Source organism: Chlorocebus sabaeus, chromosome 11 (genome assembly GCF_047675955.1).
Source record: "Chlorocebus sabaeus isolate Y175 chromosome 11, mChlSab1.0.hap1, whole genome shotgun sequence".
Classification (NCBI taxonomy): Eukaryota; Metazoa; Chordata; class Mammalia; order Primates; family Cercopithecidae; genus Chlorocebus; species Chlorocebus sabaeus.
In genome coordinates, this window is record NC_132914.1 from 47,029,043 (window position 1) to 47,043,863 (window position 14,821).

At 55.4% G+C, this 14,821-nt stretch overlaps 2 protein-coding genes across 5 annotated transcripts; one reads left to right on the forward strand and one right to left on the reverse strand.

Annotated features, from left to right (window-relative positions):
- Positions 1–445: 445 nt before the first annotated feature.
- On the forward strand, positions 446–9,110 carry TROAP (trophinin associated protein). 4 transcript variants are annotated; one of them, XM_008003136.3, is made up of 15 exons: positions 446–685; positions 940–1,088; positions 1,181–1,373; positions 3,211–3,368; positions 3,456–3,593; positions 3,786–3,868; positions 4,379–4,431; positions 4,919–5,040; positions 6,312–6,440; positions 6,533–6,616; positions 6,767–6,826; positions 7,230–7,364; positions 7,519–8,317; positions 8,594–8,787; positions 8,953–9,110. In XM_008003136.3, the coding sequence occupies exons 2-15, from the start codon at positions 945–947 to the stop codon at positions 8,995–8,997; spliced, it is 2,337 nt and encodes a 778-aa protein (XP_008001327.3). In that variant the 5' UTR covers positions 446–685; positions 940–944; the 3' UTR covers positions 8,998–9,110. The 4 variants fall into 4 exon arrangements, with proteins under 4 accessions (XP_008001327.3, XP_072876802.1, XP_072876803.1 ...); XM_073020701.1 differs by lacking the exon at positions 8,594–8,787; XM_073020702.1 differs by lacking the exons at positions 6,312–6,440; positions 6,533–6,616; positions 6,767–6,826; ... (2 more) ...; positions 8,594–8,787; positions 8,953–9,110 and having other exon boundaries at positions 590–685; positions 3,211–3,270; positions 4,919–5,035.
- Positions 9,111–10,336: 1,226 nt separating this feature from the next.
- Positions 10,337–14,590, reverse strand: C1QL4 (complement C1q like 4). The gene is made up of 2 exons (XM_008003140.3): positions 13,337–14,590; positions 10,337–10,611 (listed from the first exon to the last, which is right to left on the reverse strand). The coding sequence occupies exons 1-2, from the start codon at positions 13,871–13,873 to the stop codon at positions 10,432–10,434; spliced, it is 717 nt and encodes a 238-aa protein (XP_008001331.2). The 5' UTR covers positions 13,874–14,590; the 3' UTR covers positions 10,337–10,431.
- Between the last annotated feature and the right edge of the window lie 231 nt (positions 14,591–14,821).

The window sequence follows — 14,821 nt, forward strand, 5'->3', positions numbered from 1 at the left end:
TATTTTGTAGAGACAGGGTTGGGAGTGGTCTCGCTATGTTGCCCAGGCTGGTCTCAAACTCATAGCTCAAGAGATCCTCCCGCCTCGGCGTCCCAAAGTGCCGGGATTACAGGCGCCTGCCACCGCGCCCGGACGCAGATATTTTCTATGGGTATCTGGAATGGCGTCCCCAAAGCTTGGCGCCGTGCTATGGTCAAGCCGGGTGGGGGGCACGGGCCAGCCTTCAACACCGTTGGCACCAATCACAACAAGCAACCGTCCCCTCAGGGCCGCGACGGCCCCTTTCTGCCAATGGCCAGCCCCTCACCGGTCCCGAGGCCTCGCGAGAGCTCCCATTGCTACGCCTTCCCCGGCCTCGGAACGGCCTCGGAACTGCCCCATCCTTCCTCTTTCCCCGCCTTCCAGCGGCGCTCCACTCTCGGATTGGCTGATTGAGCCGAGTCAGTTTTTTTTTTTTTTTTTCTGGCCAGAAAGCGGTTCGACAATTGGTTCTTCTTTTGGCCCCTCCTGCGAAGCCCGCGGATTGGACGGCTGAGTCTGGCTACACAGGCCTCCGCGGGAGCGCGGCTGGGCCAATCAGGAGCTTGGCGTATTTTACAAACTGAGGAAGTAGCTCCAGCCGTATCCGAGAGAGTCAGGCGAAAAGCGGAGGAAGCTGGGTCGGCCCTGAGGGGCTCTCAGTAAGGTAAGGCACGGGGGTCTTGGAGGGAACGAGGGCTGCTGGGCTTATATGGACGAGGGCAGTTCGAGGTCCGAGGGCGAAAGAGTAGGCTCAGGGTGTCTGGAGGTAGCACCCATAAGAGCGGTCTTGCAGGCGCCGGGGGCTTGTGGGCGCGTGGATTAGGGCAGAGGTATCAGGGATGGCAGGACAGGTGCCCCGAGAACTAGTTGATCTTTGATCTCCGATTCTACCTGCCTTCTTCCCCGTCTCAACTGTAGCCATCATGACCACCCGGCAAGCCACGAGGGATCCCCTCCTCCGGGGTGTATCTCCTACCCCTAGCAAGATTCCGGTACGCTCTCAGAAACGCACGCCTTTCCCCACTGTTACATCGTGCGCCCTGGACCAGGAGAACCAAGATCCAAGGGTAAGAGCGGCCTAATGGGGGAAGACAGTAGTCACACCAGTAATGCACCCCAACACTAAACCTCACCTTTTTGTCCCCCCTCCCTCCCCTAGAGATGGTTGCAGAAACCACCGCTCAATATTCAACGCCCCCTCGTTGATTCAGCAGGCCCCAGGCCCAAAGCCAAGCACCAGGCAGAGACATCACAAAGATTGGTGGGGATCCCTCAGCCTCGGAACCCCTTGGAGGAGCTCAGGCCTAGCCCTAGGGGTCAAAATGTGGGGCCTGGGCCCCCTGCCCAGACAGGTACCTGTTGGAGCCCTGGTAACACGGCCTCCATGGCTGAGTAGGGAACTAGGAAGGGTAAAAGTGGGGTTTTGGCCGGGCGCGGTGGCTCAAGCCTGTAATCCCAGCACTTTGGGAGGCCGAGACGGGCGGATCACGAGGTCAGGAGATCGAGACCATCCTGGCTAACACGGTGAAACCCTGTCTCTACTAAAAAGTGCAAAAAACTAGCCGGGCGAGGTGGCGGGCGCCTGTAGTCCCAGCTACCTACTTGGGAGGCTGAGGCAGGAGAATGGTGTAAACCTGGGAGGCGGAGCTTGCAGTGAGCTGAGATCCGGCCACTGCACCCCAGCCTGGGCGACAGAGCGAGACTCCGTCTCAAAAAAAAAAAAAAAAAAAAAAAAAAAAGTGGGGTTTTGGGGTTTTGCACTCACTCCTGCTGTCTCCTGCTTACTGTGATAGTCCTGGTTCCACCTCCTGGAAAGCTCTTTGCTCTTAGAAGATCTCCCTTTCCTCCAGCAAAATATCATCTCACCAGGCGCCATGGCTTGTACCAGTAATCACAGCTACTCAGGAGGCTAAAGCGGGAGGATCACTGGAGGCCAGGAGTTGGAGACTAGCCTGGATGACAGAGGGAGATCCTATCTCTTTAAAAAATAAATAAATAATAAATGTCACTTCTTCTGAAGCCTTTTCCAGTTCCCCATGTCACATGTTCTCCTAATACTTTGCAGTACTTCTTTTATAACATGTATATACCTTGGCTTGAGTCTATTACCTGTCTATAGTTTGATGATAGCTTCTTGAGGATAGGGGCTTTGTCTTATTCTTATGGGACCCCAATGCTTAGAATAGTATCTTATGTAACATTCTATGAACATTTGGTGGGCAGGTGTGGTGGCTCACGCCTGTAATTCCAACACTTTGAGAGGCTGAGGCGGGAGGATCACTTGAGCTCAGGAGTTTGAGACCAGCCTGGACAACATAGTGAGACCCCATTTCTTTTTAGTTTTTCTTTTTTTTTTCTTTTCTTTCTTTCTTTCTTTTTTTTTTTTGGAGATAGAGTCTTACTGTATCCCTCAGGTTGGACGACAGTGGCATGATCTCAAGTCACTGCAACATCCACCTCCGAGGTTCAAGCAATTCTCAAGACTCAGCCTCCCCCAAGTACCTGGGATTATGGACACCTGCCACCACACCTGGCTAATTTTTGTTTGCTTTATTTATTTATTTATTTATTTATTTATTTTTTTTTATATGAGACGGAGTCTTGCTCTGTCACCAGGCTGGAGTGCAGTGGCATGATCTTGGCTCACTGCAGCCTCCACCTCCCAGGTTCAAATGATTCCCCAGCCTTAGCCTCCTGAGTAGCTGGGACTACAGGTGTGTGCCACCATGCCCAGCTAATTTTTTTTTTTTTTTTTTTTTTTTTAGTAGAGATGGGGTTTCACTATGTTGACCAGGCTGGTCTCAAACTCCTGACTTCAGGTGATCTGCCTGTCTCAGCCTCCCAAAGTGCTGGGATTACAGGAGTGAGCTACCATGCCCAGCCAATTTTTGTATTTTTTTAGTAGAGACAGGGTTTTGCCATGTTGGCCAGGTTGGTCTCAAACTCCTGACCACAAGTGATCCACCTGCCTCGGCCTCCCAAAGTGCTGGGATTACAGGTGTGAGCCACCACGCCCAGCCATCTATTGCTTAAAAAAAAAAAAAAAGCCAAATTCAATTGAATGAGTCTCTTTTGCTCACCTTGTACCTCAAGTGTGACTCTACCTCAAAGTGACTATGCTAGGGTCCCTATCCCCCTCAGCTTTCCCCCTTCCTGTACCTTCTTACCTTTCCTTCTCTTTCCTTGCAGAGGCTCCAGGGACCATAGAGTTTGTGGCTGACCCTGCAGCCCTGGCCACCATCCTGTCAGGTGAGGGTGTGAAGAGCTGTCACCTGGGGCGCCAGCCTAGTCTTGCTAAGAGAGTACTGGTTCGAGGAAGTCAGGCAGGCACCACCCAGAGGGGCCAGGTAATGAAACAGGATGTGAGGAGACCAGGCTGGGGGCACTGAGGTGGGCATCCTGAGCTGTGCTGACAGCCTCTGTTGGTGTCCCAGGGTGTTCGGGCCTCTGCATATTTGGCCCCCAGAACTCCCACTCACCGACTGGACCCTGCCAGGGCTTCCTGCTTCTCAAGGCTGGAGGGACCAGGACCTCGAGACAAGACTTTGTGCCCCCAGAGGCTACAGGCTCTGGTGAGTGCCCTTGAGAGGCCTGATACTTGGTGCTTCTGGGAGCTCCTTCCAGGGACAAAGCTGGCCTTTGGGAGAGGAAGTACCTCATGATGAGGCAAGGGATCCTATTGGGGGAGATGGGGTTGGTGGTGAGGCCTGAGGGTTTAGGGTCCACCTCTGATTCCGTTTTCATCTCTTGCTCCTGTGGATCAGATTTCACCTTCAGGACCTTCCTTTCACCCTTCCACTCGCCCCAGTTTCCAGGAGCTAAGAAGGGAGACAGCTGGCAGCAGCCGGTGAGAAAGGAGAGGGTGTGGGAGAAGGTCATCTGGAAAAGAATGAACCAGTGTCTGATACAGGAGTCCCCCAGAGTTGAGGCCTTCCAGTAGCTTTAGGACTCCCCACCAACTCTGAAGGGGAAGCAAGAAACCTGTGATTACCCAGGATGAGCCCTTGGGTTAGGGTTCAGGCCTTCACAGGCAGGCCTCAGTGTGACATCAGTTTCTTCAAGTCATGGGGGGACAGGGAGGACAGAAATGTGCTATCTTTTGTTTAGTGGCTACAGTATAGACTGTGGCAATAAATGGGATTTGGGTTTATATCCTAACTCTTACCACTTACTAGTTGTGCAAGCTTGCCTTCACCTCTCTGAGCTTTGGTTTCTTTGTCAAGTGAGAATAACATTTGTATCATCATTAGAAATTGTCATGAGAATGAAATGAGATGATGTTTGTAAAGCACTTAGCACATGTCCAGCTCATACTTGGTACTCAGTGACTGCTGGCTACTGTCCTTATTGTCATCAGGACTTCAGTGAGCCAGGCCTCAGGATTGCTCCTGGAGACCCCAGTCCAGCCTGGTGAGTGTGTCTGGCTGTGGGGAGAGCACAGGGGCAGTTGGGCTGCCTGAAGCAGGGAACAAGATCAGATAAAACTCAGCAAGCTGGGAGGGAGCATGAGAAAGTGGGAGGCTGGGAGGCTAGGTCAGAAGGAGAAGAAGAAGAGACTTTCTAGATAGGCCAGAGGTTGGCACAGTTGCACTTGTGTCAAAGGAGATGGTCTCCATTTCGGCCCTCTCTCTGCCACTTCCTGCAAGATTTATCTTCCACTCACTGTTTATCCCCAGCCCCTAAGTGTCATCACCACATCCCCAGCCTACTCAGACGTTCAGATTAGTAAGTGTTTACTGAGAGTGCTGGGTGTTGAGGGGCTGCTGGATGGGTTCCTGTCCCTAATAGTGCAATGGGGGCTATTAAACTAATATACCCTCTTCAGAAGTTGTAGAACCCTGTGCCAAACTTTGGTGGGTGTTCTAGAGTCTACAACAAATGTACCGTTTCTTCCTAGCTTTCTCTCTCCCTAAAGGAGAACATGAGGTTGTCACTCGCTCAGATGAAGGAAGTGTGGCCTCTCTTGGTCTGGCCCAGCGAGTACCATTAAGAGAAAACCGAGAAATGACACATACCAGGGTGAGATGCGACTCTCCTGGGATGGTGGGTGGGAGGTGCAGGAGATGCTTGGGAGAATTTCGCAGCAGCAGCCAACACTGAGAATTGTAGGTAGAGCCAGGCAGTCTTGGGCCTCAGGATGTTATTGGGTAGGTTTACCCCAGATGCACCCAGTCCCTCTCCAATGTGAAACTGACCTCTCTTTATCAAATGTCTAGGGCCTGGGGTGAGAGATCATATTTGTATCACTATCAGATCAGTGCTAAGGGTGAGACAGATCTGCCACTTGTCAGCCAAAAGCATTCATCCCTTCGCTTCACAAATATTTACTGAGTAGCACCAGCCTACTGAGTGCCAGGCCATGTTCTAGGCTCTGGACATACAGCAATAAACAAGTTCATATTCTAGAAGGGGGAGACAAGAAATAAACACATATATAAAATAGTGTCTCAGATGACTATAAGTTCTCTATAAAAAAATAATAAAAATAAGGCACTAAAGGGGAATTGGGAGCAGGGGAGTTGGTGTTGCAATTTAAAATAGATTGGTCAGGGAACTCTTATTGAGAAGATGATGTTTAAGTGAAGACCAGGGGTTGGAGGAGGAGTGAGATATGTTGATATCTGGGGGAAGGAATATTCCAGGCCAAGAGAACTGAAGAGGCAAAGGCCCTGGGGAGGGAATGTGCCTGGCATGTTTGAGGATCGGCAAAAAGGAGAGGCCAATGAGATTGAATTAGAGTAAGGAGAGCGGTAGGAGATATGGTTTTAGTGATAACACGATCAGATTGGGTAAGGAATTGTACACCAGTGTAAGTCCTTGGCTTTTCTTGGAAGTAGTGGGAAGCCATGGGGAGAAGGGTTGATCAAGAAAGTGACATGATTTGACTTAGGTCTTTTTTTTTTTTGAGACGGAGTTTCACTCTTGTTGCCCAGGCTGGAGTGCAGTGGCATGATCGCCGCTCATCACAACCACCGCCTCCCAGGTTCAAGTGATTCTCCTGCCTCAGCCTCCTAAGTAGCTAGGATTACAGGCATGCACCACTATGCCTGACTAATTTTGTAGTTTTAGTAGAGACAGGCTTTCTCCATGTTGGTCAGGCTGGTCTCGAACTCCCAACCTCAGGTGCTGTGTTCTCCTTGGCCTCCCAAAGTGCTGGGATTACAGGCCTGAGCTACCATGCCTGGCTTGACTTAGGTCTTAAAAGAATCACGCTGGCTGCTGTAGTGAGAACAAGATATAGGAAGACAAAGGGAGCAGGGATCACTCTTCCACCTTTCTCTTCTTCACAGGACAGCCGTGACTCCCACCTGATGCCCTCCCCTGCCCCTGTGGCCCAGCCCTTGCCTGGCCATGTGGTGCCATGTCCATCACCCTTTGGACGGGCTCAGCGTGTACCCTCCCCAGGCCCTCCAGCTGTGGTTTGTGTCAACAACTGGGGGCTGGGCAGGGGCAGAACAGTCTGGCCAGAGATCCTTGCTAGGTCTGCTAAGCCACCCACATCTCTCCCCAGACCTCATATTCAGTGTTGCGGCGTCTCACCATTCAACCTAAAACCCGATTCACGCCCATGCCATCAACCCCCAGAGTTCAGCAGGTAAGAGAGGGCATGGGGAGGTGGCTGGCAGAAGCCATAGCTAGGGGAGAAAGGAGATGGATGGGTACAGGAGAGAGAAGACAGAAGCAAGGGGAGGTTGAGTGCCACCTGCGGGTGTCAGGCCTTGCTGACATCTCACTTCTGTGCCAGGCCCGGTGGCTGAGTGGTGTTTCCCCTCAGTCCTGCTCTGAAGATCCTGCCCTGCCCTGGGTAAGTATCAGAAGGCTCCCCCTACTGAGATTCCTTGCCCTGTGCTGCCAGCCTGAAGGCCCAGGAGTTTGAGACACATGTGCTTTCTGGGCCAGGCACGATGGCTCACACCTGTAATCCCAGCACTTAGGGAGGCTGAGGTGGGAGGATTGCTTGAGCCCAGATCTTTGAGACCAGCCTGGGCAACATAGTGAGACCCTGTCTCTACTAAAAATTTTAAAAATTAGAAAATGCTCTCTGGAAAAGCTGCCTAACTCTCCCTGCTTCTCTGCTGCCCCTCCTAATGTACATCTAGGGCCTCTCAGTCAGCGGCTTTAATCCATTCCTCATGAGGGTGGGACTCAGGTTGGTCTTTCTCCTGCCCCATCCTGGCTTTCTTGTGTGCCTTGTTCCTTGGTGACAGGAGCAGGTTGCCGTCCGGTTGTTTGACCAGGAGAGTTGTATAAGGTCACTGGAGGGGTCTGGGAAACCACCTGTGGCCACTCCTTCTGGACCCCACTCTAACAGAACCCCCAACCTCCAGGAGGTGAAGATTCAAGTGAGTCTGTGTGGGCAACAGCTTTGATGTCTATTGAACAGTGACTGGGGCTGAGGAAGAAGGAAAAGAGATAGGGGGTCAGGAATAGGACAGTGTAAGTAGACTACTGAATGCACATCTTGATGTCACACTGGGGTGCTCTCTCCCACCACAGCGCATCGGTATCCTGCAGCAGCTGTTGAGACAGGAGATAGAGGGGCTGGTAGGGGGCCAGTGTGCCCCCCTTAATGGAGGCTCTTCTCTGGATATGGTTGAACTTCAGCCCCTGCTGACTGAGATTTCTAGAAATCTGAATGCCACAGAGCATAACTCTGGGACTTCCCACCTTCCTGGATTGTTAAAATGCTCAGGGCTGCCAAAGCCCTGCCTTCCAGAGGAGTGCGGGGAACCACAGCCCTGCCCTCCAGCGGAGCCTGGGCCCCCAGAGGCCATCTGTAGGAGTGAGCCTGAGACACCAGAGCCCTCCCCCCAGGAACAGCTTGAGGTACCAGAGCCCTGCCCTCCAGCAGAACCCAGGCCCCTAGAGTCCTGCTGTAGGAGTGAGCCTGAGATACCGGAGCCCTCCCACCAGGAACAGCTTGAAGTACCAGAGCCCTGCCCTCCAGCAGAACCCAGGCTCCCAGAGTCCTGCTGTAGGAGTGAGCCTGAGATACCAGAGCCCTCTCAGCAGGAACAGCTTGAGGTACCAGAGCCCTGCCCTCCAGCAGAACCCAGTCCCCTTCAGCCCAGCACCCAGGGGCAGTCTGGACCCCCAGGGCCCTACCCTAGGGTAGAGCTGGGGGCATCAGAGCCCTGCACCCTGGAACATAGAAGTCCAGAGTCCAGCCTACCACCCTGCTGCAGTCAGTGGGCTCCAGCAACCACCAGCCTGATCTTCTCTTCCCAACACCCGCTTTGTGCCAGCCCCCCTATCTGCTCACTCCAGTCTCTGAGAACCCCGGCAGGCCAGGCAGGTAAGGAGTTGGCTGGGAAGGAGTGTGATCAAGAGTTCCTCAACTCACTGTGAGCTGCACCCCTGCCCTGCCCCACCTCTGCTCCAGGCAATCCCAAGCTTCCACACCTTCCACCCTGGCCCAGCCTGGCTTTCCCACAGGAAGAGGGGAGGGGCTGCACTTCCAGCCCTGTGCTCCTAATTGGCTTGGCCGTTGGTGGGGGAGGAGGAAAGGACAGTAGTACATGGTGGAAGTATGGGACCCCAGACCGCCCTCTAAATTCTCCATGCCCCTCAGGCCTCAGCAGTCTGGCCCCTCGAACCCTAGCCCTGAGGGAGCGCCTCAAATCATGTTTAACCGCCATCCACTGCTTCCATGAGGCTCGTCTGGACGATGAGTGTGCCTTTTACACCAGCCGAGCCCCTCCCTCAGGCCCCACCCGGGTCTGCACCAACCCTGTGGCTACATTACTTGAATGGCAGGACGCCCTGGTGAGACTCCAACCCACAGCCCAGCTGTGGCTGCACAGTGAGCCTGATGGGAGGTGGGGAACGGGGACAGGGGGCCACCTGGGCTCCTTCACAGAGAGGTCAGCAGGAAGGCTTGGCTACAGTGCAAGGCTGGCTGGGCTGTGACAAGGTCTTCTCTCTCTCCAGTGTTTCATTCCAGTTGGCTCTGCTTCCCGGGGCTCTCCATCATGAGACAACCACTCTTGCCCTACCGTGCTTCTTCCTTTTAGCCCTTATTTATTGTCGGTCTGCCCATGGGACTGGGAGCCGACCACCTTTGTCCTCAATAAAGTTTCCAAAGTATCCACATGTCTAGCTAATGAGTTCTAAGTGTCCAAACAGGCCAGCTACTGCTGTCACTCTCCCATTGCCCACAGGGTGGCAGTGTCCTCCAGTTCAGAGGACAGCCCTGGGCTCTTGGGATCCCCCAGGCTCTCATCCAGAAGCGAGTCCTGAATCCTGAAAGGGAAGGAAGCAACCCACTCCTGCCTAGCCCACCCCCTTGCAAGCTCTGAGCATCCCACTCCTGCCAAGCCCACTCCCAAGCTCTGTAAATATGTTGGCGAGCAATTGGAACCGCTATTCCCCTTGCTTTTTGAGATCAGTCCCACTTAACCTGCAGGAACCCTAGACTACTCCTTCACCCCCTAGAACTCCTTTTCTAGAACTCTCTGCATGCACTGGGCAGAAGAGCAGAAGCACCAGACCCAGACCTTTGGAATCTTCCCTTGTTAGGTTGCTGTCTCCCTCCACCTACAACGTGAGGCCCCAAAGCTTTCCTGAAACTGAGAACATCCCTCTTCCTCCCCATAGCAGAGTAGAAGCACACACACACACACCCCTTTTCTCAGGCCTTGCCTGGAATTAACTAAAACTTTGCCTCTGGCAGGGACTGACAGCACAGTAGGAGTCCTTTAGAGGAATGAGGGAAAGGGTCAACCACTCCCCCCAGTCTATGCACCAAGTTAAGCAGCCACACACAATCCCCCAACCTCACTTTATTGGATGAGGCAGCAGCAGCTGTAGCCCTGGGGCCTAGTCCGGATAGGGGGGAATGGAGACTGTACAGAATGCGTTTTAAATGCCAGGAAAGAATTCACTGGTTCCTCCAGTTCACAGGAAGGCTGCCAAGGCTGGAGCCTGAGCCTGAAAGTGGAGATGAGGGGAGGAGAGGGTGGCGAAAGTTGCCGTGACGGAGAACCTGCACTACCCTGTCTTAATGTCTTCTCTTGCCTAAATGGGCTCCTCCTGTTTCTGTTATTGCCCTCGCAAGCTGCGGGGCTTCCCTCTGGCTTTCTGGGCCTCTGAATCCCGCTAGTAAAACTGCTCCCCATCTCTGTACAAAAGAGAGAGCCACGACCTCTGCCCCTCTGGGGTCCAGCGCGCACTTGGGTGCGGGTGATCCCTCCGGAAGTCGCTCTGCTCCTCCGGCCGGGTCTCCTCCTCTTTCCGGCCACTTATACCCTTGAGCACCAAGAGTTCGCCCATTTAGGCCGCCTCCAGGAACGGGAGGGTCCACCCCACCACCAGGCTCTCAAAGGGTGGGGTGGTGCCTCGGGTGGGGCGGGCTGGAGGTGGGTGAGGACGGGAGAGAAGGCGCGAACGGGGGCACGGGGCGGGGCCGGCTCAGTCGGGGTAGATGATGAAGCCGGAGAAGGTGCTGTACTTGTTGGTGTTGCCGCCGTGCACCTTCCCGCCGTCCAGCTTGATGAAGACCTCGTCGCCCACGTCCAGGTGCAGAATGACGCTGTTGCTGGCGTAGTCGTAGTTCTGGTCCGCGTCCTGAGCAATGGCGCTGGCCCTGACCTATCGAGGGAGAAGAACACCCTCATGCTCGGTGTGGAGCTGGGGTGACGGGAGGGGTCGGGGTGGCTGGGCGTGCGAAGGCGGCAGCGCAGCCGCCGCAGGGGCTGGGGAGGACCAGGAAGGAGGGTAGGACATCACGGAGTTGCTCCAGCGCTGCCATTCACTAGCTGTGCGACGCGGAGCAAATTCCACGCCTTTTCTGGACCTCAAATTGATCTATAAAGTGAAGGATAATAATAGAACCCACCTCACAGGGTATTAGGATTAAGTGAATTACTACGTGTGAAGTGTGTTCAGAACAGTGGTTTGCTTTTTTTTTTTTTGAGGTGGAGTTTCGCTCTTCTTGCCCAGGCTGGAGTGCAATGGCACGATCTCGGCTCACCGCAACTTCCGTCTCCCGGGTTCAAGCTATTCTCCTGCCTCAGCCTACCTAGTAGCTGGGATTACAGGCGCCCACCACCACGCCCTGCTAATTTTTTCTATTTTTAGTAGAGACAGGGTTTCACTGTGTTGGCCAGGCTGGTCTCGAACTCCTCACCTCAGGTGATGCACCCACCTTAGCCTCCCAAAGTAATGGGATTACAGGCGTGAGCCACCGCATCTGGCTCAGTGGTTTCCATTCTTAAATTATTTTTAATGCATTTTCAAATTACTATTGTCATTTAAAAAATAAAATTGGCCGGCCAGGCGCGGCGACTCACACCTGTAATCCCAGCACTTTGAGAGGCCGAGGTCGGCGGATCATATGGGATCGGGAGTTTGAGAAGAGCCTGACAAACATAGAAAAACCCTGTCTCTACTAAAAATACAGAATTAGCTGGGCGTGGTGGTGCATGCCTGTAATCCCAGGTACTAGGAGGCTGAGGTAGGAGAATCCCTTGAACCCAGGAGGCAGAGGTTGCGGTGAGTCGAGATAGCGCCATTGCACTCCAACCTGGGCAACAAGAGCAAAACTCTGTCTCAAAAAAATAAAAAATAAAATAAAATAAAATAAGAATTTGCCTATAGGATAATTTCTAAAATTCTGAACCGACTCGGACCTCCTGTCAGTCCTCATGGAGGGTTGGCTTCCCCAGCGGTGGAGCATAGGTGTGCCTGTGCGTGTGCCACAGAGTGCAGGCCATGCTGAGGTGCACTGTTGCGCTCTCGCCTGTGGGCGTGGATTTCCCGACCGAGCACCCACTGGTGCCCAGGCACGGGGAGGTCGTCTTCTGCCAGAACAGGGAGCCCTTCCTCCCCTCTGGGCTCATGGCGGTAGATTCGGGCCTCCAACCCCCCTCTTCTAGAGAGTCCCACAGGGGCTGGTTATTAACTCATTAATTATTCATCATTATTCTAATCACTATTTACCGTCCCCAGGGCCGCAGCGCCCGCACCGAAGAATACAGAGTGGGAGTTGCGCGGTCCCCTCCCCCTCTGAAACCTGCACGAATTAGTTACACACTGGCCCCCTCCACCTCCTCCCAGATACCCCGCATAGACAAAGCACACCTACTCGGTGTTATATGCAGATAGACACCTCTCCACTCTCAACATCTTTGCACTCCGCAGTCACACACACTCCCTGATACACATATATATTCTCTCACTCCATGAGGACGCACACTCACTCCCTTTCCCCGGGTTCCTGGGGCAGCCCTGCTGGGATGAGACCCCAAAGCAGGTCTGGGGGCAGGCAGACCCTGCCGCAGTACCAGGCTCCCGCAGGCTGAAGCTCCTGGGTAGCCACCACTCCCTTCATGCGGGACATCCTGAGGTCACCACTCAGCCCCAACCTCCCTTTGCGGCCTGCGCAGCTCTGGCACCTTCTCCCACCTACCCCACACCTGTGGCCTCTAGTTTCCACTTTGTGTGAAATTTTGGTGCTAGAGCTTAGTTCCTGGGGCTATTCCCCGAAAACAGAGGCAACAGTGACTCCAACTGCCCACAAAGGCAGGGAACCACGGAACCTGGATACTGAGGGATTGCTAGGGAGGGTGTGGGGCCTACAAGACCAGGCTAGGGTCCAAGGCTTTTCTACCAGTCCCTTGCCTCTTTCCTCCCCCAAATCCATTCATTCCAGCCACCTGGCTGACCGTTGAGCTGCCAGGCTACAGACTCAGCTGAGGGCAAGGCTGTTCTAGGCCCCCAGCCCTGGGGTGAGCAATAGGACAGCTGATCGGCAGGTGAAGTGAGCAAGCTAATGTTTTCTTCCTTTTATACCTTTTCCTCAAACATCCAACCCAAATGCCCTCAACTTGAGAACAGCTGCTGACTTCCTATTGCCTGAGACATGGATTCCATTCTAATGCGAAGGAGTCTAGACTCCAGTTAGCTGGTCCAATGCAAGGCTGGGAGACCCCAAAGGCCAGGAGGGCTGCCGCGGAAGAGAGGATAGCCCAAGACGGGACAAGAAAAGAGGCCAGTTGGCAGGGCCAGATACCAAAGACATATGGTGTTGCCCATAGTTGCAATGTGAGGTCGCAGCTGCAGAGACACTCAGGTTTGAGTCCTGAGTTCTAATTCTAACACCATTCCTACACTCCCTGAGGCCCTAGGCAGGAGGTTTTCCTTCTCTGGCCCCCAATTTCCTCTGTGGGTAAATGAAGCCGTCTATCGTTCTTGGCAGCCTCATGTTCTTGGATTCAGTGACGCCTTTTGGGGGAATAATCTCAGGTTGTGGGATGAGTGCAGGGACATCTAGAGAGCGACCAGTCTGAGCTGGTTGGGGGGAGGGGCATCTCACCTGTCCGTTCTTCATGAGGTCAGCCCACATGCTGGTGCCGTCGCCGCCGCGCATGAGCACGTGGTAAGCGAAGAAGTAGACGCCTGGCATGGGGCAAGTAAACTTGCCGCTGGCTGCCTCGTAGGCGTTGCCCACGTTGGTCACCACGTCGTCGAAGCGCAGCACCTCGTAACCCTCGTGGGGCCGCCGCAGGCCCGCGTAGAAAGCAATGCGAGGCACGTAGCCTGCAGCAGGCGCCACCCCGCCCGGACCTGGGCCGGGAGGGCCCGGGGGGCCTGGCCTGCCGGGCTCTCCAGGGGGCCCTCTTGGACCTGGTGGTCCCGGGGGCCCCCGCAGGCCTGCTTTCCCGCGCCGGCCCACCTCTCCCTTGGCGCCCGGCGGGAAGGGGGGCACGGAAGCAGGCGCGCCGTCGGGGCCCGGGCCTCGGGGCCCATGCGGGTCGCACACCATGCGGCAGCGACCCAGCATCTCGTAGTGCGCTGGACCGCGGGAGCTGTGCACCAGCAGCGGGATGGCCACCAGCAGCAGCAGCACCATGGCCACCCCGACGGCCGCACCCGCCACCCTTTTGCGGCGGCTCAGCCGCGACGCGGCCAGGGCCAGCAAATCTTCTTCACTCTTGGGCGCAATGGCTGCCGGGGCCCGGGACTCTCCGCGGGCCCAGGAGGCGGTGACCCGCCTTGGGCCTGGGTCTGCACTCCCCCGACGGCTGCCCCCCACTCCCCTTACCCTGCCTCTACGGGTCCCCGCCGCGGCGGTGGCGCTCCCCAAGCCGTCCGTCAAGGGGAGGCCCCTCGTGGGTTACGTCAGGGGCAGCTCCTGACGGTCCAGAGCCCGTGGTCCTCTAGTACCCTCCGGTTCAGTCCTAACGATCCTGGGCACCTGAGATCCGCGGCTTCTCAGACGGCTGGTTTCTTACAGATCTGAGATGCCTGCTCTCCAGACCGCTGCTTTCTCAGGGATGGCGCGGTGCCTGGGTCCCAGGCTGCTCAAATAGACCGCTCCAGGCTGGAGCGGGGACTACTCCCCGCGCTCCGGACGTCCCGGGGTCTGAGCTGTGGGTGCTGCTCACCGGGCGCGATCTCCTGGTAGGTTTTGCGCTCTGCCTCTTGGCAAGCACCGACTCACCTTGCTACCCCTGCCGCGGCCCCAGCCCCTGCTAGAGCCCTGGCCCGCGCCTCTGTCCTGCGAGCGCGGTCGGTCTCCGCGTCCCTAACCTTCCTCCCCTCCCTCCCGGGCGGCGATGCGGGTGGTGTGAGGCGCCGCGCGGCCGGAGCCGCTATAAGCGGCCAGAGGCGGAGCGACCCCTGGTGCCCAGAGTGGGAAGCGCGGGGGCGGGGCAGGCAGCCGCCCCCACCCAAGTCCTCCCCGCCTCCCCTCCACCCCCGCATCGCCCCTAGGTTCCTTCCCGGCCCTGAGCGGGTTCTTCAGGGTCTCGTGGCCCCCACTCTATCTTTACTTTCACCGTTTACCCGGAGTTTGGCA

Coding starts and splice junctions, on each gene's coding strand:
- TROAP (XM_008003136.3), top strand. CDS start 945: ATGACCACCCGGCAAGCCACGAGGGATCCCCTCCTCCGGGGTGTATCT. Junction 1,374..3,210: donor TGGGCCCCCTGCCCAGACAG/GTACCTGTTGGA, acceptor CTTTCCTTGCAG/AGGCTCCAGGGACCATAGAG. Junction 6,617..6,766: donor CAACCCCCAGAGTTCAGCAG/GTAAGAGAGGGC, acceptor CTTCTGTGCCAG/GCCCGGTGGCTGAGTGGTGT.
- C1QL4 (XM_008003140.3), bottom strand. CDS start 13,873: ATGGTGCTGCTGCTGCTGGTGGCCATCCCGCTGCTGGTGCACAGCTCC. Junction 10,612..13,336: donor ACCTCATGAAGAACGGACAG/GTGAGATGCCCC, acceptor CTCCCTCGATAG/GTCAGGGCCAGCGCCATTGC.